The sequence below is a fragment of the Fusarium verticillioides genome, chromosome 7 (genome assembly GCF_000149555.1).
Source record: "Fusarium verticillioides 7600 chromosome 7, whole genome shotgun sequence".
Taxonomy (NCBI): domain Eukaryota; kingdom Fungi; phylum Ascomycota; class Sordariomycetes; order Hypocreales; family Nectriaceae; genus Fusarium; species Fusarium verticillioides.
Window position 1 is genome coordinate 1,504,653 of NC_031681.1, and position 19,958 is coordinate 1,524,610.

Consider the following 19,958-nt stretch of genomic DNA (forward strand, 5'->3'; position numbering starts at 1 on the left):
CTAAAAGTAATACCAACCTCGGGACTTGAAACAAAGAAACAAGCAAACATATCCAAACTCGGGGTCTGGTTAGTTTGCTTTCAGCTTGTACAGCATTGGACCCCATGTAAAGTATGTTGGTAGGATTGTTTTGCAAACGAACCATTATTGGCTTCGTGGTCTCCCTACCTAATCGACAAACTCACAGTTCTTGACTAGTTATCAGTAAGGTTCGCATCTACTGCATCCATGCGGGGCCGTTGGTGGGGGATAGGGTGTCCTGTTGAGGCTCTTCAGTAGGTCAATCCGCTAATCATACTGGAATTTAGCCCCTGGGAGGGCGGGGGACGACGGGCAACCTTGAGACGCTGTCAGGTCCCCTACACTTAGACCTAAAGCCTTCACTTCCATCCATGGGAAGCTGTCAACTTCACAACCCAAGGTAGTTGAACAACTCCACTGTCGCGTCTACGACAAACATTAAAAATCACAACGTCGATCACGCAAATAACCTGTAGGAGCACTCGCGATCACAATGTATCACCTCGCCAAAGGCATTTACCTCTATGCGACCAGCAAAGAAGGTACTTTCACCACCTCATGATTTCCTTAGGTTCTCTCGAACGCTAACCTCGCTATCTTTCTAGAATACTCTGTAATTCTTTTAGGCCTTGACAATGCCGGAAAAACCACCTTTCACGAACAAGTCAAGTCCATGTTTCTACCAAACAGACCCGACCCGAAACTCAAGACAGTACCCACCGTAGGCCAGAACGTTTCGACGATACCCCTTCAAGACATGTACCTCAAGCTTTGGGACGTAGGCGGTCAGCACTCGCTCCGCAAGCTCTGGGAGAGTTACTATGCAAGCTGCCATGCTATAGTCTTCATCATCGACAGCACAGATATTGGCGACGGAAACATTGAACATGAAGAGAACGTTGGCAGACTGGAGGAGTGTCGGCTAGTCCTCGAGGACGTCCTACAACACTCCGAAACTGAAGGGGTACCACTTCTAATTCTAGCAAACAAACAGGATCGCGAGGATTGCGTCGAGACAATACGAATCAAGGAGGGTCTAGTAAAGAAGGTCATGGAGGGAGATAAGGGCTCTGCTGTCCGCGACTCTCGCGTGCTGGCCATGAGTGCTCTGACTGGCGACGGAGTCCGAGAAGCTATCGAGTGGGTAAGGACCAGAGTACAATGGAATAAGGAGTCTCGGCCGCCTGTGATGCGGTAGTCTCTAAGAAGAGCGGCCTTTATGTGCGATCACTAGAGCTTATGAGCTACGACAGTACCTGGTTTGGCGTATGCATCGGAGTTTGTATGGAGCATCAGTAAATCACTGTTTAGCCTTGAAGCACGGGAAACACTAGGCGACCGTTTTGCGGGGTATCATGGTTTCTATTGTCCTCTGGGTTTATTGTTTTTTCTTGGTATTAAGTTGCAGATGTTGGCATCACCTGTCATTCTCGGCTGTCAGCTCAGCCATGAGCCCTCCCTTGTCCCTTCGCTTTGCGTCCTCAGCCAGCTTACTATCCACTAGGTCAGATAGCTCCTTAGATCGGTTGAGTGCTCCTTGAGCACACTGGATGAATAGTGGTGCGTCAAGAGAAGCTCCTCCCAGTTTGGCAATCTGACAAATCTCTCCATGCTTGTTGAGACTGTATGTGCAGTGAGAGACTCGCAGTTGCTCCTCAAGCCAGTTGGTATCAACGAGGACTTGGCTTCCATCTTCGCCAAAGAAGCTGAAGGTGACACAGAAAGGGGAGTGTAGCCAGCTAAGAGGCACGGGCTCCCGCTCAGCAGGTGTGTATATGGTGAGGTTTTCTCCCTCAATGCTGGAATCTGGCTTACGGAAATGTCGAAGAGCTGCAACAACTGCTAGACAAGCCGCATCTGTAAGGTTTCCATCATGCGTAAGGACGTGAAGATCGACTCTGATAGACCAACACTTCTGGCCGGCGATGAGGCATAGTGACTCGGTGTCTAGCGCGCCAGATCTTCTGATTGTTTTCTCAAGAAGCCTGGAGAGAAGAACCTCCTCGAGTGAAGGGCGGTTGACCTCATATGAAGGGGCAACCATGGGACTGAGTTCTGATGTGATTGTGAAAACTCCGTCAAAGGGACGGTCTGAGTATGGCACAGTGACTTCTGCTGAGACTTTTGCTAGAACTCTGAGAGTTTTGTTAGCAAGGAATATATATCACCAAGACAAAATAGTGAAATACCTTGTTTTTCCATACTTGACTTCCGCAACTCCATATTCATCTCCAAAGGTGAGTTCAAGAGGCCGGAACTCGTCGAATTTGCGCCCGTCTAATCGCAAACCCTCATCGAGAGCTTGGGTGACAAAAGTCCTCTCAGAAAGAGAAGGCTCAGCTTCGCGAGGCATGATTGACTATGATTTTTGTGTGAATATTTTGTGACAGGAAATGCTGTGTTTATAAACTGTTAAAGCGTAATAGACTGAGAGAAACATTGAAGAAATTCTGCCGGGCGGTGAGGTGCCATTTATGGTAGGTCTGCTTCTCATGCACGCCTCGCGTCGGCAACGTTCAAGACTTCCTTATTGACATTGAAACACCATTTCTTCAAGAATTTATTGAGGAACTATCGCCATGACTACCGCACATAGACCTACGTTCGATCCGGTCCGTATTTTTCCTTCTATCTCTTCAGCGCATACTGACTTTTCCAGGCCCGTGGCAAAGAAGCCCTCCGAGGTCCAGCCTACCATCAACGCCTCCTCCCAGCCCACACACAACTCAAGTATCGTCAAGCCGGTCAAGGCGGCGATGCTGACGAACCCACGCGCGATCTCGCTGCCGAGCTTCTCGCTGCTGAAGCCACCCATTTCACCAAGAAGAACGGCGCCCCTGCCCTCATTGACGATGCCGACGAGGACGACGAGACCAGCGTGTCCAATGGCGCGAAGCGAGCGCTTCCAAGTGCAGATGGCGAGGGAGAAGACTTAGAGGCGAAGAGGCGGCGGATCTTGGCAGAAACAAGAGATATCGATGCCGACGATAGCGAAGAGGACGACGACGACGACAGTGAAGACGATGACGATAGCGATGATGACTCCGATGCAGAGCTACAGAGAGAGTTGGACCGTGTACGAAGAGAGCGAGAGGAGAGAAAGAAGAAAGAGGTAAGTCTGATCGATTGTCTGACGCAGATAATGGTTTGCTGATACACTTCACAGGAGGCCGAGCGACTCAAAGAAGAGGAAGAGGCCCGAGAACGAGATATTGCCCTGGGCAATCCTCTCCTCAACAAACAAGATTTCACGATGAAGCGCCGCTGGGACGATGACGTGGTTTTCAAGAATCAGGCGCGTGGCACAGAGGACAGGGGCAAGAAAAAGGAGTTTGTAAACGTAAGTTTGGTGATTCTTTTTCGCAAAGCATTCTCTGCCAGCGACTCAGTTCTATATGTATTTCTTTTTCTGTTTATTTTTCCTTCAAAGACGAAGAGACATCATTCGCTAACCCGTACCTTTAGGATCTCCTCCGTTCCGACTTTCATAGGCGCTTCATGAGCAAGTACGTTAGATAATGTGATAGACAAACTCCTCCATTTTAGACATTAGATACCCTGAATTTTAAGTCAAGCACTCTCCTGCGGCCGTCTTCGTCCGTCCTTTGACTCCGAGGCCTGCTCGGTGAGGATCTTGTTCTCCAGGCCTTCGAAGGCTCCGAGAACGTTGCCGTACTTTTGATAGGTTCCCTCGCGGTAACCATCGTCAATGCGCTGGATGTTACCCTCCTCAGTCCATCGCTTACCAATGAGCTCATCGAATGTCTCGTTTGGCTGGCGCTCGAGAGCCCAGAGAGCCTTGTAGGCTCCGCCAAGGGCGCAGGCGTTGCCGCCAACGTCGAGCTTGTAAACACCGTCGCTGCCGCCGAGGACCTCGCCAATGACGCCGGCGATGGCTGGGTTAAGAGAGCCACCTCCAACGAGGTAGATGCGGCGGGGCTGAGCTGGTAGGCCGGATCGAGTGCTCTCAACCAGGTTCTGAGAGCGCAGGCGCATAGACAGGGCCTGAGACTCAACAATCACTCGAGCGTCAGTCTCCTTGTCCCATCCTCCCTTAACTTCCTGAAGGTCAGAGCCATCTGGCTCGCATGAGTATCGCCAAGTGCCTGCACGGATGTTGGGCACCACTTCGGTAAGGTAGAAGTACAGACCAAGCTTGCGCCTATCGCCCTCCTTGGCAGCACCCAGAGCAGGAGTGTTCTCAATAGCCTTATTGAAGTTCTCCCAGCCGGTAGGGCCGTTATCAGGCTTGGGGAGTTGGTCTCGCACTCGCTCGCGTGCTAGGCCTCCGTTCTTGTAGCACAGCATAAACATGTAGTGGCCGTCGGTTGTGGGGTGATTGAAGAAGTGGTAAGCACCATCAGGCTTGTACTTTGGTGTGTTCATGAGGAATGTCGTCGAAGTACCGAGAGAGACGATGGCGTCGAGAGGTCGAAGGGGAAGGGCGAGAATAGTTCCGGGGTTATCACCTGTGAATGGTGTGATCTGGCAGTCAGGGTGGAAACCGTGACGGTCCACGAAATAGGGAGAGATGGAGCCCAAAACAGCAGCACCATCGAGGCAAGGCTCACCCAGTTTCTTTCGTAGGTTGAGGGCCTCACGCTTGCTTCCAGCAGCAAGCTCGAGAAGAGGTTCGCTGTAAGTTTGGCGGGACATGTCCCAGAGGTTCATACCACAGACATCGCTGACATCCATGGGGGCGATGGCGCCGAGAAAGACGGATGCCAGCCATGAGGAGACGAGGGAAATGTGAGCCGTCTTGGCGTACATGTCTGGGAGGTCCTTTTTGAGGCGCATAATCTGGGTTCCAGTAAATCGCTGGTAGATTTGTTAGTGTCTGGTTTTCTCGGGATATTCGGGAATCTCAACTTACATGGTGAGCACCGCTGCCTGTCACCTCAGCAAGCTTCTGGCGACCGCCAAGAGCAGCATCAAAAGCGTCACATTGAGCCTGGGTGCTCTGATCCTGCCAATTGGGCGACCACTGGTGGGAAAGGGCCTGTGGTAGCTGAACAACCAGCGGGAGACGAGGATCCAGATGGTGAAGAATCTCGTAGGCATTGCCATTCCAGTAGACACTGCCATGCTGCTGGCAAGAGCCGCTGATACCGCGAATATGAGATAGAGGGACAGGCATAGACTCGGCCAAACGGTCGAGGACGAGATCTACAGACTCTAGCCACATGGCAACGGGGGCATAGACCTCGCCTGTCTCCTCGTAGACGTGGACACCTTTCTTGATGCCATATTTGTGGCCAAAGTCCTTGTCGAAGTCAACCTTGGCTTCACCTTTGACCTTGAGGTCTGAATCGACAACCAGAGCTAGACATGGGTTAGCAAATTGTGGCGGCAGCTGAGAATTTGGTTGACGTGCCTTTGAGCTGCTGAGTCGAGAGATCGAAGCCTAGGTATAATGGCTTAAAGTCCAAGGACTGATCCGGGGAGTTGGATCGAGCAAGGAACGGCATTGTGAATAGCTTCGGGTAAATGTCAAGCTGTTGAGTCTAGGTACTAAGGTAAAGAAGGATGCTATATCCAAGGGCGCCAACCACGGCCGGCGTCAATGGTAGCGAGATGACGAAACAAGAGCCAATTCAGTGGGTGACGTAAGAATTGGCAGTCTTGTAAGTGCGTGCGTGCGTGTGGTGAAGAGGGTCTTTTACAGCGAGCAATGGGTGAAAAGCCTCAGTAGAATGGAAAGAATACGGGTCAAGTTGTGTGAGGCAGGGAAAACACCAGAAAAAGCCACGAGCTGGGCTTTATAGCTTACAACGCGTGTACATTGCCTTAGCTGAGCAGTCAGTAGAGCAACTGCATCATGTTAGACCGCCACCCTCCAACAGGGAAGAATGAGATAGACACACACTAAGGTTGTCTTGAGTGGGTAACATGCATCAGAATCAACTCCAAGGTTGGCATTGTTAACTGTAAAGGCGTGGATGCAGTAATGGCAATGCCAATACCAATATCATACCAATATGGTACACCCATACAGAGCTAATAATAATTCTGTGCTGTTACTTTATCTACAAGTATGTATTTACCTACCTACATAAAGGCAATAGTCACCAACATCATGCTCTAAAAATTGGGTTGAGAGGTCATATGAACACAATTCCATGCCCCGGGAATATATCCGCCTGTCTACCTATTTGCTGCTGCTAAGTTAAGTAGTGCATAAGGTATAGATTACCTGGTAGCTTGGTCATCTTTGCCTAAAAATGAACAATACGCAGTTTTTCTATTTGACATATTCTCTCTCTCTCTCTCGTCAAGATTATCCAATTCCTACTCTGTAGTAGTACTTAAAGATGCCATCAAAAGAATAAACTATGTACGTAACTCTCAAGAAAATATGGGTATTTTTTCTCTCACTTTCCATCCTCCGTATCAACGTGGGGTTGTCTTCTCCGCTGAATGAGTCGCTCAACCCAACGAAGCCAACCCCAGTTTTTCATCAAGACCCTTGATGATCGATAAAAGGAAGCCTGGGCTAGCGTTGGGAGGGGCGTGTAGTTACAACAAAATGCCTGCCTAGGTATGCTGTTGCAAACACGACACTTCAACACCTGAGAAACTTTTTTAAGCATTCACATTCGGGCAAGTCGTGCACGATACGGCCCAAGCCGAAGGGGGTGTGGAAACGGAAGAATAGGAATTGATCACCAGGGACAGACGCTACAAAAGTCATGAAAAAGAGGCATGATAGAACAAGACTAACTATCGGGAGGATTAGGTAGTATGGCCAAGAGTCTTTGTTACTATGTGACTCTCTTCTTGAGTCTATGCATTAGAATATCTTCAGTTCCAATCCCTGAGCAAAATACGATAATATATTAACATCAGAAGCTCACGGTCATACCATGGCATGTTCTCAACAATCAAATCTTCACTTTCTTCTTCATTCAATTCCAGAGCTCTATTTGCAATTAGCCTAAATCCATCAACAGCTCCCACCCCAGCCAGTCCCATCTTCAGTTTATATCCCGGCCAATAGAACCCGTGACCTCTCAAAGTCTGGCTGCTCCTCATGAACAAAGTCAAGCCAATGAGTAACCAGCGCTTCTAACTGACAGTGAGAAGGGGGCGTGAGGAAATTGATTCCAGTTTCTACCAAAATTCTTGACTTTAAACACAGAAAGTCATTGGAATATTTCTCTAATGACTCCGTCTTCGAGAGTATGTATTTTGTTTGATGTGCTCAAGGTGGTATACCTATATCATAGCCATGAGCCTCAAACGTGGGGGTCAGTCATTCAGGTTTGGTGACATCCTTGCCGCCTGGAATCTCATCATCTTTCTTCGGCATCACGGACAGTTCGATTCCACTTCTCTTGTTCTCCTCCTGTTGGGGCGCGTCTTGGCTGGAAAACGGAAAACGGAAAACGCCACAAGGATGACCTGCATGCACCTCTCTTATCTGCATTTTCTATCCGTACATATCTAGTGTACACACATTACAGTCTGTGTAGCATACCTAATCCAAATCTCATGAGTTGCTGTTGTCTTTATGAGTGTAGACCTTTCCTCCTAACCTTTTAAGCTATGCGCCCCGCGAAACACACTTCCTTATCCCTTCTCTTCCGCTTTTAGATTACACATGTCTATGGTCTGCTCTATTGCACCAATTGCTTCATATCAATGCCGGCACTGGCCCGGAACAAGATGGTAAAATCATGAGAAAGAAAAGGGTGTGCACTTTTCACTGCATATGCACATGCAGATGCAGATGCCATCGACCTTCCTTCACCGACGGTCAGGTCGACAGCTGCCGGTTATTGAGAGATCCTAGTCTGAACCTCTTACGGCCTCCCATCCGGCTGGGCTCCGCTGGCCCGCAGCTCAGGCCCCAAGAAGCCGAGCTAGACCCTAGCCAACAAGGGGCAAGGTTGGCTTGGACGTGTTGTACCCAATTCATAGGGCAGCTTTGAAGAGAATAAGATACAGCATGGCCGTGATCGATCCCCAGGATCCCAGGCTAAAGTCTCGCTTCTGACAGGGCATCCTCCACTCTATTGCTTGTTTCTGTTCCTGAGACCGTCGCCTTGTTCATGGGAGCCATTGGGTTCATGAGCATGACCACTACTCTTGTGATCGTGGTGCTCGTGATGCTCATGATTGTGGTTCGACTCGCCCTCTGCCTCAGACGCATCCTCTTCGGTCTCTGGTGGCAGAACCACAGTTCCAGGGATAAAGTCGTCGAACCTTGCCTTGGCGGTAGCCTCCTTGGGCGAGAATCGGATGCGAACTCTTCTGACACCGCGAACTTTCCCTCCGACTTGAGTCCGCACCGCGTCTTCGACTTGCTGTGTTGTGTCAACAGACCACGCACCAGGTACGGTCATCTCGAGGTCCACAAGATAATTCTGGCCTGATTTGATACCGCTCACTTCGCGTAGAGCAACTTGGTGTCCTTCAACCACGTTCTTCAGTGCTTTGTTGGCCTGTTTTGTTACTGAAGACTTGATCTCATCATCAATGCCCTGGTCTGCCAGTTCGCGAAAAGCAGCAACTGTGTTTCCGGCACCAGCCTGGATAACCATGATGGAAATGAGAAGACCGCCGACGGGATCCAGCCACGCCGCGTTCTCCATTGCATTAGCTCCCATGATGGCTGCCAAAGTGACGAACCCTGTTAAACTGTCGACTCGGTGATGAATGGCGTTCGATGCAAGAACCGACGATTTACGTTCTCGAGCAACCTTCATTGCTGCAATTGGTCAGCTCTTATACTTTCAATCCCAAGGGTGACGCTTCACACGCGCTGTCTAGCACCGCGACCCTAAGAGCTGGGAGAATACTTACTCGCATGGTAAAGCCATTCCTTAATCAGAATGGTCCCTGCTGCAAGCCAAGCGGCATGCATACTCGGGATCCCGAGTGCTGCAGCTCCATGAGAATGGCTATGGCCGTGTCCGACGTGTTCCAGGATACCATGTGCGGCTTCAGGGTAAAAGTGTCCATAAAGACTGATACCGCTGTCCCAGCCCATGTAAAGACCTCCGGCCAAGAGCATGCTCGAGACACCGAGTGATCCCAGACTCTCTACCTTGCCAAAGCCCATGGGGAACTTGTCTGTTGGTGGTTTGAGACTCCATGTAACTGTCGCGAGTGTCAAGATATCGGATGCGAGATCTGTGATGCTATGCCATGCATCGGCGGTCATTGCTTTGGAGTTGAAAGCCCATCCACCAGCGAATTTGGCAATTGCCATGCCCAGGTTAGAGACCAAGCCAATCCGGGTGATTCGGACGCCGGGGTCGTCTTTGTTGCCTGAAGTTAGGTACGCGTTGTCGTGATGGTGGTGGTGGCCCAATATGCCATGGCTATGACTGTGGTCATGACCGCCGTGGCTGTGATTATGACCATCTTTGTGGTCGTGTCCTTGGCCTTGGCCCGTATGCGGTCGTATCTGCGACATTGAAGTTTTGACGAGTGGGGGTGGAGATCCAAGTTTGTTGCGAAAGGGAGCGAGATGTGGTAGCGAATTAGTCGAAGGGCGAGCGACGGAGGCAATATTTGATACGTGGTAGGATGAGAGTTTAGACGAGGCTGAGAGGTAGGCGCACGTCGATAGGGCGGCGACGATGGAAGCCTTTTGTAGGGCGCGTAGGCGAAGACGTAGACAAGCGACGTGGGGAGTTGCTATATTTGATCTCAAAAGGGACATCTGGCCTCGGTATTTGGGCTGTTGTGAAATATGGACATTAGGGTGCCCATTGATATGTCCATGTCCATGTCCCCATGAGGCAAAGCCACGACTCGTCTGGTTGTGACTGTGCGTGGCTCTGGCTCCAGCTCCAGCTCCGGGTCCGAATCCAGCTATTGGCGACGTCACTCCAGCGCCTACGCCTGCACCTGCGCCTCTGCCCGTGGGACGACCGGCCTGCGGTAGACTCATACAGTATATCCGAGATGTTGTCTTGCAGGGGAAATACGGATAACACGGGAAAGTGGGAGAAGGGGCCGGGTATCTTGTTGCGTGTTTTCCCTTGGAGTTGCGTATGTAGGTAGGGTCTGAAGCACGGTTCAGATATAGACAAATACCTAGTTAGGTTATAGACGAATGTTGGGGAGAGGAAAGATGGTGTGTTTTGTTAACGTCGGGTTATCCAATGCCATATGCCCGTTAACGGAGCTCTTCAAGTTTCGAGTTGGGTTCAATAAAGCGAGCGGATTTGGCTCGGTCGGAAGCGGACCACGGCCACATGAGCGAGTTTAAAGAGTCAATAATTAATTGTGCGAAGAAGAGACAGAGTTCCCCGACAGGGAGAAGAAAAAAAGATTATCAAGATTATCAGACATAAAACAAACAGAGTATCCGTAACTTTTAGGTAGGTAGTTTAGCTCCACCAAAATCCAAACTTGGTGCGGCAATTGGTAGGAAAAGACACCGACCTACGACGCCATTGAGGATAGGATGCGTCGATGCGAGGTGAACCCACTCACTATCTTCGACTCTCTCGCCTGATGAGTGATCACGAGGTTCCGGTCTCCGGACAGCACGGGCAGCCTGCTAGCAACTGGCATGGCATGGCATGGCCTGGTAGCCTGGGAGGGCCTAGGCTTGACCGCTGAGCCATATGTTTCCAGGGATGGTCAAGTTTGCGTCAGGGCATTTGTTGTGTATACAGTAAGGTATGGAGTATAGCAATTGAGTAACAACCCAGTAGCCCAGGTACGTGGAAGAAATATCTGTCTTGCGTCCATTCAGTACAGTACGATCATGGTTCAGAGGCCTGTCTTTACCAATTCTACTTTGACAGCTGACTCGAGTTTACCATCTTCTTTGTCATTATCAGATTCGGGTTGTGGGGGGAACCAAGTGATAAATGCCCACCTCAACCGCCGGTCATTACCTGTTGAGCCACAATTAGTTGCAAGGCTGAGTGAGAATTGTCCCTCAAACCAATGACGCGCTCTTCTCCATACACTCACTCACTGGCTCCAAGAATAATTAATCCCTGTAGCCAAATTTACAACCATCTTCATGACTGTATGCCGCGCCATCCTCTTGTCTCATATCAGTCCCTCCCTGTATTTCAATTTTCGTATTCAGTTCGTCATCACTGGTCAGCTCGAGTCAGGTCAGGCAGGGCCTCAGTAGGGCTGACGACTTGGTCCTCTTCAACCAATCCTCCACAAGCAATTGGAAACAGCCTCGTCAGCCACTGGAGATTGGGCTTGAGTTTCACTTTAAGAATTATCGCTTCGAGTATTCGTAATTCTTGCGCGTTACGACTCTAAAAGCGGCTCCAATGAGCAAGCCTCTGCTCAGGATCCCTTACACGGACCTCCCCCTGCCCTCAGTAATTGCACCAGCTTCGGCCTCAACACTTCCTGGAGCTATCGCCGCCCTCCATCGCTTCTTTGTCGCGCCCTCTCCAAGCCACTTACCTTCATCCGCTGTTGTTCTCACCGGTGCAGGCCTTTCAGTGGCGTCGGGTTTGGCAGATTACCGGGGTGTCAAGGGCACTTACAAGGTCAACAAGACATATCGACCCATTTACTACCCAGAATTTCTCAAGAGTCACGAATCTCGCAAACGATACTGGGCTCGGAGCTTTCTAGGCTGGTCTAATCTCCAAAAGGCATCACCAAACAGCGGCCACTATGCTATAAGAGATCTCGCGAATCTTGGTCTGATACGCAGTGTCATTACTCAAAATGTTGACTCGTTCCATCCAAGAGCTCATCCTGATCTACCAACTTTAGAATTACATGGGTACCTAAGAGCCGTTGTCTGCACGACTTGTAAAAACGAATTCTCCAGAGATGAATTCCAGGAGAAATTGTCCACCCTCAACCCTAAATGGGCCGAGTTGCTCGAGAGGGCCCTCAAGTCAGGGGCATTAGATACTGAAGACCCAGTCGAGCGCAGGTTCAAAGGCCTAAAGGTGAACCCCGACGGCGATGTGGATCTGCCAGATGCTCCCTATACAACCTTTAGATACCCCTCTTGTCCCAAATGCTTATCCAGTCCCCCAAGGAATGCTGACGGACATCAACATGTCGTCCAGGTTGACACAGATGGTGCATGGAAGCTTCCCAGCACTGCGGGAATTCTGAAGCCCGCGGTGGTCATGTTCGGAGAAAGCATTGACAATCATGTCAAACACGCTGCCGAGGAAGCCATTGACAATGCGGGAAAGCTTCTCGTTGTTGGAACCTCTCTTGCCACTTATTCAGCTTGGAGGCTTGCCAAGCGAGCTCAGGACCGGGGTATGCCCATCGCCATTATCAGCATGGGCGGAATCAGAGGCGAGGATAAGTTCTTCGCGGGTATGGATCCCAACCAAGAGGGTGAGCAGGGCGTGAGAGTTGCACTATCGACGGACGATCTCCTTCCAGCTCTTCTTTCTGCACTGCGCAACGATGTTGCGCCATCAGAGGTACCAAAACGGGCGCCACTACAAGCTTCCTTCGGAAATCGTGGTGTGTTCAAGGATATGCTATCATGAAAGGAGACTATCAGTGTATAGATTCACACGTCTAAATGAAATTGCCGAGACCTCCGGGTTTTGCGTTTGTCGGTGCAGACTTGACTGTCTCTGCATTCTGGATTGAGGTTGACGAGGTTATGCTTGCAGGCTCACTTCGCTCTGGCTTCTCTCGTTTTGACTTGCGAATTGCTTCGTCACGTTCGATTGCCTTCAACACTGCAAAGATTCATTAGCAACTAGCAAATGTGATAGCTGAAACCAGCTCATACTCTCTTCCCAATCGGCTTCCTTTGCAGGATCGCCAGTTCCAAGTGCCGCCTCCACATCAACCGGCTCGCCTCGTTGGATTTTCTCGACAACTTCCCGTAAGGATGCAATTCGAGCCTCTGACTGTCGCATATATCGATCAAAGGAATTCCGTAAAGTAATCATTTGAATCGACATGGACCCGATAAGAAGAAATATGGCAATAAAGAATGTCGCGGGATTCCATTCCTTGGACTTCTTCCTTAATTGGCGATTTTCCTTTCTCAGTGGCTTCGGTACCAAGTTTCGCCAGAATGACCTATCGACAACTGTAGCCGGGGCCGTGCTCGAGTATCGAATGCCGCATATTGAGGTATATGACGTCTTGAACACAAAGGAGGCCAATCGGATATAACCAGGGCGAAGAGAAAGTTGTCGAAGCGACATTTTGCGATCTTTGAACCTCGATGATTGATGTCGTTAGCTGCAAGTTACCTATTTAGCTTATTGGTTGAGACACGAAACTTCAAAGATCTTCCCTCAAGAACATGAAAGCACGGACCATCCGATCCGGGGACCGACAGTTGCCCCGGGCAACCACCTGTGTTTGCCCAATTCCGGGGCTAGGCCGCCAGGATTAACAAAAGTCAACTAGGTAATTATCAATTGCGACACAGAGACCTGCAGCTTTTCGTTTTCAACTTGCATATTGTACCTGTGCTGTACCTGCCTCCATATTAGGAGCTCTTGGTTTTTGACGACGGCATGGTAACGCAATTACACTCATAATCTAAATGGGTTCACTGCAGGCAAAGGCCGACGCGGCCAAGACAGCTCTAGCCTCAACATCAACATGCACGACTGCCACCGTCGTGACTCTTAAGGAGCTACTGCTACCCGACATCGAGACTTCGTACACAGCATCACAAACCAATTCACGAACTGCCTCCAAGACGACGACAAACTCAAAGGCAAAACGAACCGCGAGCGGCAAAACTCAGACAGCAAAGTCTACCAGCGAGCAGCTTTCATCGAAAGACCGTGCAGCTCTGGCAACACATGTAATCAACATTTGCATCAAGTCTCTAAGCGAAGCTGCGAAGCCCGCCACTCCTGCGACTCCGAGTAAGCAACAAGCCTCTCAGGGAGACTCCAAGAAAACCTCTGGCCCTCGAACGTTACGAAGATCCCTATCCGCACCGTTATCACCGCTGCAGCCACGAACTTTGAATCGCGTAGCTACCTCGCCAAACATCGCCGCCAAAGCAGCAACACAAGCCGCAACGCAGTCTACAGGATGTCTCGCCGCTGTCGAGTGCGCCCGCGTGGCTTTCACCTGTCTACGATCTATTATGGGCCCAATGCAGGCAGCACAAATAGATTTCCAACTCGAGAATGGAATGTCAGCATTCATCAGCAAACTTCTGGCGCTTGGGTTTCAAGATCAAGCCTTAAAGGAGCTGAGGGTACTGAAACGACGGCTCGATGCTGGTGTTAACAAGTCAACGAAGCCAAACTCTACCGAAGGACAAACAGCTGCTCAAGTCATTTTGGAGTTGCTCGACTATGGTGATAAGATTCCCGATAGCTTGCTACCAATTGTTACAGGTTGTCAAATCCAAGTGCTGCGATGGATTGCGCATTCCAAGAAACCAGCTCATATCGAGGCCGTGCTACCACTTCTCGAGGAATCTCATGTATCGTCCCCCATCAACCTCTTAGTGAGGTTGGGGGCCAGAAACTCGAAGGAAGCCGAAAAGGCAGCCCGACAACTAGCTTCACTATCTCAGATTCTTCTTTCACTAGCACCCAGTGTCTCTAGCAAGGAAGATTCAGTTGCGACAGAGTTAAGACTAAATCCGTCTCCAACTTCAGCTTTCAGGCTGCAAGTGCTCTGTTTCAAGATTCAGCTTAGATGGTGGAAGATGGCTGGTCACCGTGGAAACCTTGAGGACGATATTCTCTCGCCTTTTTCTCGATGCGTTCGCGCATATACTCGACGACAACCACCCACGAATGGATCAACGTACGATTTGATTGCTGCATCCTTCCACGCGCTCATGGATCTAGTTGGGCCACAAAAGTGTCAAGCCAAGGCTTCATTCGACTCTCCCCTAACTTCCATTTACCAACTGCTTGGTGTCGCAGCTCAAACGGATCGGCAAAACGATGCAGCATGCCACTGGTTCCAGAAACTGAAGGATATGCTAGAACCTGAAGAGGAATCAGTTATTCGCATGTTTTCTATTTCGGCCCGCCTTCTTGCTGCACTCTTGAAGCAGTCCAAGCATGATACCGAGACCCAACAGCTGGTTCAAGAGGTTACAGAGAGCCTCGAAGGGAGTTTGAGTGGAAACATCACCGACCTTAATGAGCTGCTAGAGAGTCTTTCACTCGCTCGACGGTCAGCCGTTGGGTACCTTGTCAGCAACTCGAATGGTCCGGAAGCAAAAGGTGGCACATTGAAGTTAATCCGGGAGCATTTGAAAACATTCATTACCAAGTTTCCACGGTTCGGTCGCCGTTGGCTAGGCGCCTCCCCCGGCAGAGACGCTTCGGCCAAATCTATCCTCCAGTTCGACCAACGACGAGAGATTTTGATGCAGTCGATCAATCAGATTATCGATGGCGCGTTAGTGGTCATCAACGGCGATATCCAGGCTGACTCTATTACTTGGAAGCATATGGATGAGGTTCTCTGCGACTGCAACAAATTGATTGATGCTGTTCTCGATCCCACGATTTCAAGGGCTCGAACAGAGCAGCTCAGTGGCTATTTTGCGAAAATATCCAGTCTGTATTTTGCCAGGTATAATCAAATGCGGAAGGACCTCGGCAAGTCCAAACAAATCAATAAGGAGATTCTTCAGTGTTTGAGTCGATCCATTGAGATTATTCAGGATCGGCCTATGGCCCAACAGGAGAAGGCTCATATGTCAACCAAGCTGGAGTTGTTTGCCGATCTCTGCAAGGCTGCAAACCGACGTGAGGACGCAGTCAGAACTCTCCGATCAATCTGCACCAACATGATCGAGGAGGGCGCCTTGGTCAAGGTCACTACAGCACTAGATTCTCAACCTCCGAGCATTGCTTGGAGTGCTGATGATAAGGCAGAGATATTGTCACGAACACTACGTTCGATTGCTAAGCTTGACCACTCATGGAACGACTGGGCATTCTTTCTACCCGAGGGTGAGCGAGCTGCAGTGCTCGAGCACTTGATGCATATCGTGGGAGACACGGCAGCCAGGACAGAGCGACTCAAACTGCACGATCCATCAGTCCAGGCTCTTCTGCGAATCTACACACCCGACCGTTTCCCAATCCGGCGTCTTCGAGTTCTACTCCAGCTGCTCTTCCAGTCCATTGGTGAAGAGAACGAAATGGATCAAATTTCCAACTTGGCCGGAGAAACAATTCAACAGCTGGACAGCAAAGACTATGGCGATGACGGTGCTCTGCTTCGCTATCTTCCGCATCTCAGGGCATTACATAAGTCAATGTCTGCATTGGCTGTCACTAGCGCTCCTCTTCCAGTGTCTGCCCTGAGAGAAGCCATCGTCTCTTGGAAATCGATGATTGAATCATGCAAATCCAGAAATGATGTCTGTGAGCGAATCGACAATCCTGATGGTCTTCTGACACACCTCCAATCTGCCAGCCACTTCGCCAACCTTCGGGGTGAGAACAGTCTGCAAATTGAGATCTTAGAGCTATCAACACCTCTGTCCAAGATTCTGGTCGAACCGACCTATAACAACATCATTCTTAATCATACACTTCTTGCATCACAACATCTCAATATCGGTCACTTCTCTGAGGCGAAACAGACACTCGATGAAATAAAGAAGCTTCTGGACCAAGCTGACGGTGTCTCTCGTGGCCTGGTTGCTGGATTTCATTTGACACAAGCCGAGTATTACTCTGGCATCGGTAACATCGATGAAGCGTGAGTACATAACAATCGGAAAGCGGAACCATTCTAACTCATTTTTAGCGATTCCTCATTGGCGGCAGCAAAAGCCATTTGCAATGGATCTGCTTCATCGTGGGCATTGTCAAAATCACAAGTCAACATATCTTTGGCACTCAGCTCGTTCCTAGACTCAGTTCTGGCTTTAAAGCGTGGTCGGGTACAAGACGCCCTCGCCTGCGTTAAATCCAGCGTTCGAATCCTTTCACACGATTGGTTCAAGATCGAGGCGACAGCATCCCGAGCAGCCAGTCCTGGCGTTATGAATGTCTCAACGGCTAGTCTCGATAGTGTCAAGGCTGATGCTAAGCCTGGCCAGGTGATCGGTCCTCGATTTTGGGCACTTGCTTTCCCCCTTTTGCGAGGTCTCCTGCATGTTTCTTCTGTCTATGCCCACCTTGGCATGTACCAGGAGACCATTTACTACGCAGAATCTGCCCAAAAGGTTGCTGAAAGCACAGGCTCATCACTCTATCGTGCACAGGTACTCGCTTGGACAGGTTCCGTCTACCACCGAGCTGGAAAGCTAACCAAGGCACTCGATTTCGGCAATGAGGCGTTCAACGAGTTACCGGAAGACATCTCAGCTTCTCGGGTACAGATTGCTTGTCAACTTGGCGGCTTGTTTCGCGATAGCGGCGACGAAGACAAAGCCCGTGAACTACTTCAACTTGCCGAGGAAACTGCGCAACGCCTTGGCGATCATGGAAAGGTGCTAAGCATCCAGAATGAGGTGAAGAAAACGGCTCCGGTTGCTGCCAAAGCACGAGCAACAGCTGCTACACGGGCCACTCGAACTGCCACAAGGACGACAAGGGCTAAGACTGCTGCAAATCCTGCACCACGAACCCGAAAGCGGGAGGTCGTTGTCAAGGTTCAGCCATCTGCTGCAGAGGTGCTACAGCTACCAAAAGACGCATACCAGGCTTCTCTAATGGCATCGGTCATCCTATCACGGGCTTTAGGTTTCATCAGTCAGAAGGATTGGGCTTCTGCTTTATCAATTTTAGAGGATGCCAGAGAACTGCCAAAGCTCTTCGGGACTCTGTCACAGGAACAAGTCGTGACTGCAATCTCTCTTATCGGTCATAGCACAGAGCAGATGATTCACGACCCTGTATTCTCCGTCATCCAAGATTCGACCATTTCGTTCCCTGCCATTGCTGCTTCTGACAAGACGAAAGCTTCACAGGGCCAGACGCCTCCACGTAAAGGACGCACAGGTGCCGCTGAGCGAAAGAATTCCAAGGAAACCAGTGTTCCTGCATTCGCTGAAGCATTGAAACAAGCACAAGAACTACTTCTCGAAGCTCATGCTTCAACCCTATCAACCGCTAATAGCACTATGGTTCATCGCATTTCGGCTTTGCTACAGAACACGGCCATTCTTCTGTCGGCTACGTCTACGACACAATCTAGGGTCCTTGCTGGCTCTGGATTTGCAACTTTCTCTGTAGACTTGGCTCGTAACGTCACTTGGAAGCGCGAGCAAAGCACTCTCCAAACCAAAGAGACCGCTAAGCCAGCCGATATTGACTCTGCCCATAACTCAAGGCGGTCCAGCCTTGGACTCACAGCAGACATGGCCCAGTTTCAAAATAACTATATCGACATGGTACCTCGCAACTGGAGTGTGGTTTCCGTCTCCCTCAGCGACAACCACCATGATTTGTGTATCACTAAATTCCGGGCTAGTCACAGTCCATTCATTCTCCGACTGCCTCTTGAGCGCGCCAATTCTCGAGATGCTGACTCGGATATCTTCAACTTCGAAAACGGAAAGGACGAGATGATGGAGATTATTCGGCTCGCTAACGAGACGAGCCACTCTGCCAGTCGAGACTTTAGTGTCAAGGGTGCGAAAGCCGCTTGGTGGGCTGAGCGAGAGGCATTGGATGATCGCCTTAAGGATCTTCTGAGCACTATCGAGACAACTTGGTTAGGTGGCTTCAAGGGTATCTTTTCTCAGCACGAACGCCGATCGGACCTCCTTGCACGTTTTCAGAAGAGCTTCCAACAGATACTCGACAGTAATCTGCCTTCTCGAAAGCAAGGACGAAGCAAAAAGTCGGCTAAGATACCCAGGGTGGCCCTTGACCCACGAGTCCTTGACCTTTTCATCGGTCTGGGTGATCCCAGTGATCCAGACAGTGATTATGACGAGGCTCTTAATGACCTGCTCTATTTTGTTGTTGACATTCTCCAATTCCACGGAGAACGCAACGCTTATGACGAAATTGACTTTGACGCTATGGTGGTCGAGACTTATGACGCCCTGCGCGGCTACTACGACGCGGCTAAGACGGGATCTGACCGAGCAGAAGGGGCTCACACTGTTTTGGTTCTTGACAAGGCCCTCCATGCTTTTCCCTGGGAATCAATGCCCTGCATGGAAGGACTTGCAATTTCGCGTGTACCTTCATTGGCCTGCTTAAGGCAACTTATTACGGAATCACAACCATCGGCGAGCGATGATAATTCTGAAGACAGACCAGAGGGCCACTACGTGTCTGCCGAGCAAGGTACCTATATCTTGAACCCCTCGAAAGACCTGGTCAACACACAGTCTACCTTTGAGCCGATTATGAAGGGCCTTGGCAGCTGGACAGGCATTGTTAATCGTGCTCCTGAAGAAGCTGAGTTTGAAGAAGCCTTGTCAAGCTCTGAGATTCTCCTCTACTTTGGACACGGAAGCGGCGCGCAGTATATTCGGGCACGCACGATCCGGCGTCTAGAAAAATGCAGGCCAGCCACTTTCCTGATGGGCTGCAGCTCTGCGTCGCTAACAGAAGCCGGAGAGTTTGAGTGCTACGGCCCAGTGTGGAACTACATGATGGCTGGATGTCCAGCTGTGGTGGGTACGCTATGGGACGTGACGGATAGGGACATTGATCGGTTCGCGGGCCGATCGTTTGAGGAATGGGGACTGTTCCCCAAGGGCACGTTCAAGGAGAATAAGCGAGTCAGGGGCAAGAGTCGGGCCTCGAGCGAGGACGAGAGTGAGTCGGAGGAAGACGGTCAAGTAATGAACAACGTGTCACTGGCCGAGGCGGTTGGGCGGTCCCGGGGGGCTTGCAAGTTCCGGTACCTCAATGCTGCGGCGGTGGTACTGTATGGCATCCCGGTGTACATCAAGCACTGAGCAGAGGGGAAGATTGATTGAATAGAATAGGGGGGCAAAGTGTTTTGGTTGTTTATTCCTTTTTCAGGGTTACGAAGCATCGCGTCTCTTGTTAATACTGAATAGAGGTTAGATGGCGTAGCATAGCATGGCG

At 50.2% G+C, this 19,958-nt stretch overlaps 8 protein-coding genes across 9 annotated transcripts; 4 read left to right on the forward strand and 4 right to left on the reverse strand.

Moving 5' to 3' along the window:
• Positions 1–358: 358 nt before the first annotated feature.
• On the forward strand, positions 359–2,137 carry FVEG_07015 (ADP-ribosylation factor like protein 1). Its single transcript, XM_018895498.1, has 2 exons — positions 359–563; positions 627–2,137. The coding sequence occupies exons 1-2, from the start codon at positions 515–517 to the stop codon at positions 1,217–1,219; spliced, it is 642 nt and encodes a 213-aa protein (XP_018752777.1). The 5' UTR covers positions 359–514; the 3' UTR covers positions 1,220–2,137.
• FVEG_07016 (exosome complex component RRP45) lies at positions 760–2,469 on the reverse strand. The gene is made up of 2 exons (XM_018895499.1): positions 2,211–2,469; positions 760–2,156 (listed from the first exon to the last, which is right to left on the reverse strand). Exons 1-2 carry the CDS (start codon positions 2,372–2,374, stop codon positions 1,439–1,441), a joined length of 882 nt encoding a protein of 293 aa, XP_018752778.1. The 5' UTR covers positions 2,375–2,469; the 3' UTR covers positions 760–1,438.
• A 65-nt stretch (positions 2,470–2,534) lies between these two features.
• On the forward strand, positions 2,535–4,202 carry FVEG_07017 (hypothetical protein). The gene is made up of 4 exons (XM_018895500.1): positions 2,535–2,633; positions 2,681–3,133; positions 3,188–3,361; positions 3,487–4,202. The coding sequence occupies exons 1-4, from the start codon at positions 2,601–2,603 to the stop codon at positions 3,538–3,540; spliced, it is 714 nt and encodes a 237-aa protein (XP_018752779.1). The 5' UTR covers positions 2,535–2,600; the 3' UTR covers positions 3,541–4,202.
• FVEG_07018 (xylulokinase) lies at positions 3,333–5,833 on the reverse strand. Its single transcript, XM_018895501.1, has 3 exons — positions 5,396–5,833; positions 4,895–5,343; positions 3,333–4,839 (listed from the first exon to the last, which is right to left on the reverse strand). The coding sequence occupies exons 1-3, from the start codon at positions 5,487–5,489 to the stop codon at positions 3,592–3,594; spliced, it is 1,791 nt and encodes a 596-aa protein (XP_018752780.1). The 5' UTR covers positions 5,490–5,833; the 3' UTR covers positions 3,333–3,591.
• A 932-nt stretch (positions 5,834–6,765) lies between these two features.
• FVEG_07019 (hypothetical protein) lies at positions 6,766–10,835 on the reverse strand. 2 transcript variants are annotated; one of them, XM_018895502.1, is made up of 3 exons: positions 10,771–10,835; positions 8,827–10,720; positions 6,766–8,731 (listed from the first exon to the last, which is right to left on the reverse strand). In XM_018895502.1, the coding sequence occupies exons 2-3, from the start codon at positions 9,920–9,922 to the stop codon at positions 8,034–8,036; spliced, it is 1,794 nt and encodes a 597-aa protein (XP_018752781.1). In that variant the 5' UTR covers positions 9,923–10,720; positions 10,771–10,835; the 3' UTR covers positions 6,766–8,033. The 2 variants fall into 2 exon arrangements, with proteins under 2 accessions (XP_018752781.1, XP_018752782.1); XM_018895503.1 differs by lacking the exon at positions 10,771–10,835 and having other exon boundaries at positions 8,827–10,747.
• Positions 10,836–11,279: 444 nt separating this feature from the next.
• FVEG_07020 (hypothetical protein) lies at positions 11,280–12,482 on the forward strand (the record flags this gene model as incomplete). Its single annotated transcript, XM_018895504.1, has 1 exon — positions 11,280–12,482. The coding sequence occupies one exon, from the start codon at positions 11,280–11,282 to the stop codon at positions 12,480–12,482; it is 1,203 nt and encodes a 400-aa protein (XP_018752783.1).
• Positions 11,573–13,215, reverse strand: FVEG_16000 (hypothetical protein). Its single transcript, XM_018905228.1, has 2 exons — positions 12,734–13,215; positions 11,573–12,680 (listed from the first exon to the last, which is right to left on the reverse strand). Exons 1-2 carry the CDS (start codon positions 13,155–13,157, stop codon positions 12,514–12,516), a joined length of 591 nt encoding a protein of 196 aa, XP_018752784.1. The 5' UTR covers positions 13,158–13,215; the 3' UTR covers positions 11,573–12,513.
• Positions 13,216–13,482: 267 nt separating this feature from the next.
• On the forward strand, positions 13,483–19,850 carry FVEG_07021 (hypothetical protein). The gene is made up of 2 exons (XM_018895505.1): positions 13,483–16,659; positions 16,708–19,850. The coding sequence occupies exons 1-2, from the start codon at positions 13,505–13,507 to the stop codon at positions 19,823–19,825; spliced, it is 6,273 nt and encodes a 2,090-aa protein (XP_018752785.1). The 5' UTR covers positions 13,483–13,504; the 3' UTR covers positions 19,826–19,850.
• The last annotated feature ends 108 nt before the right edge of the window (positions 19,851–19,958 follow it).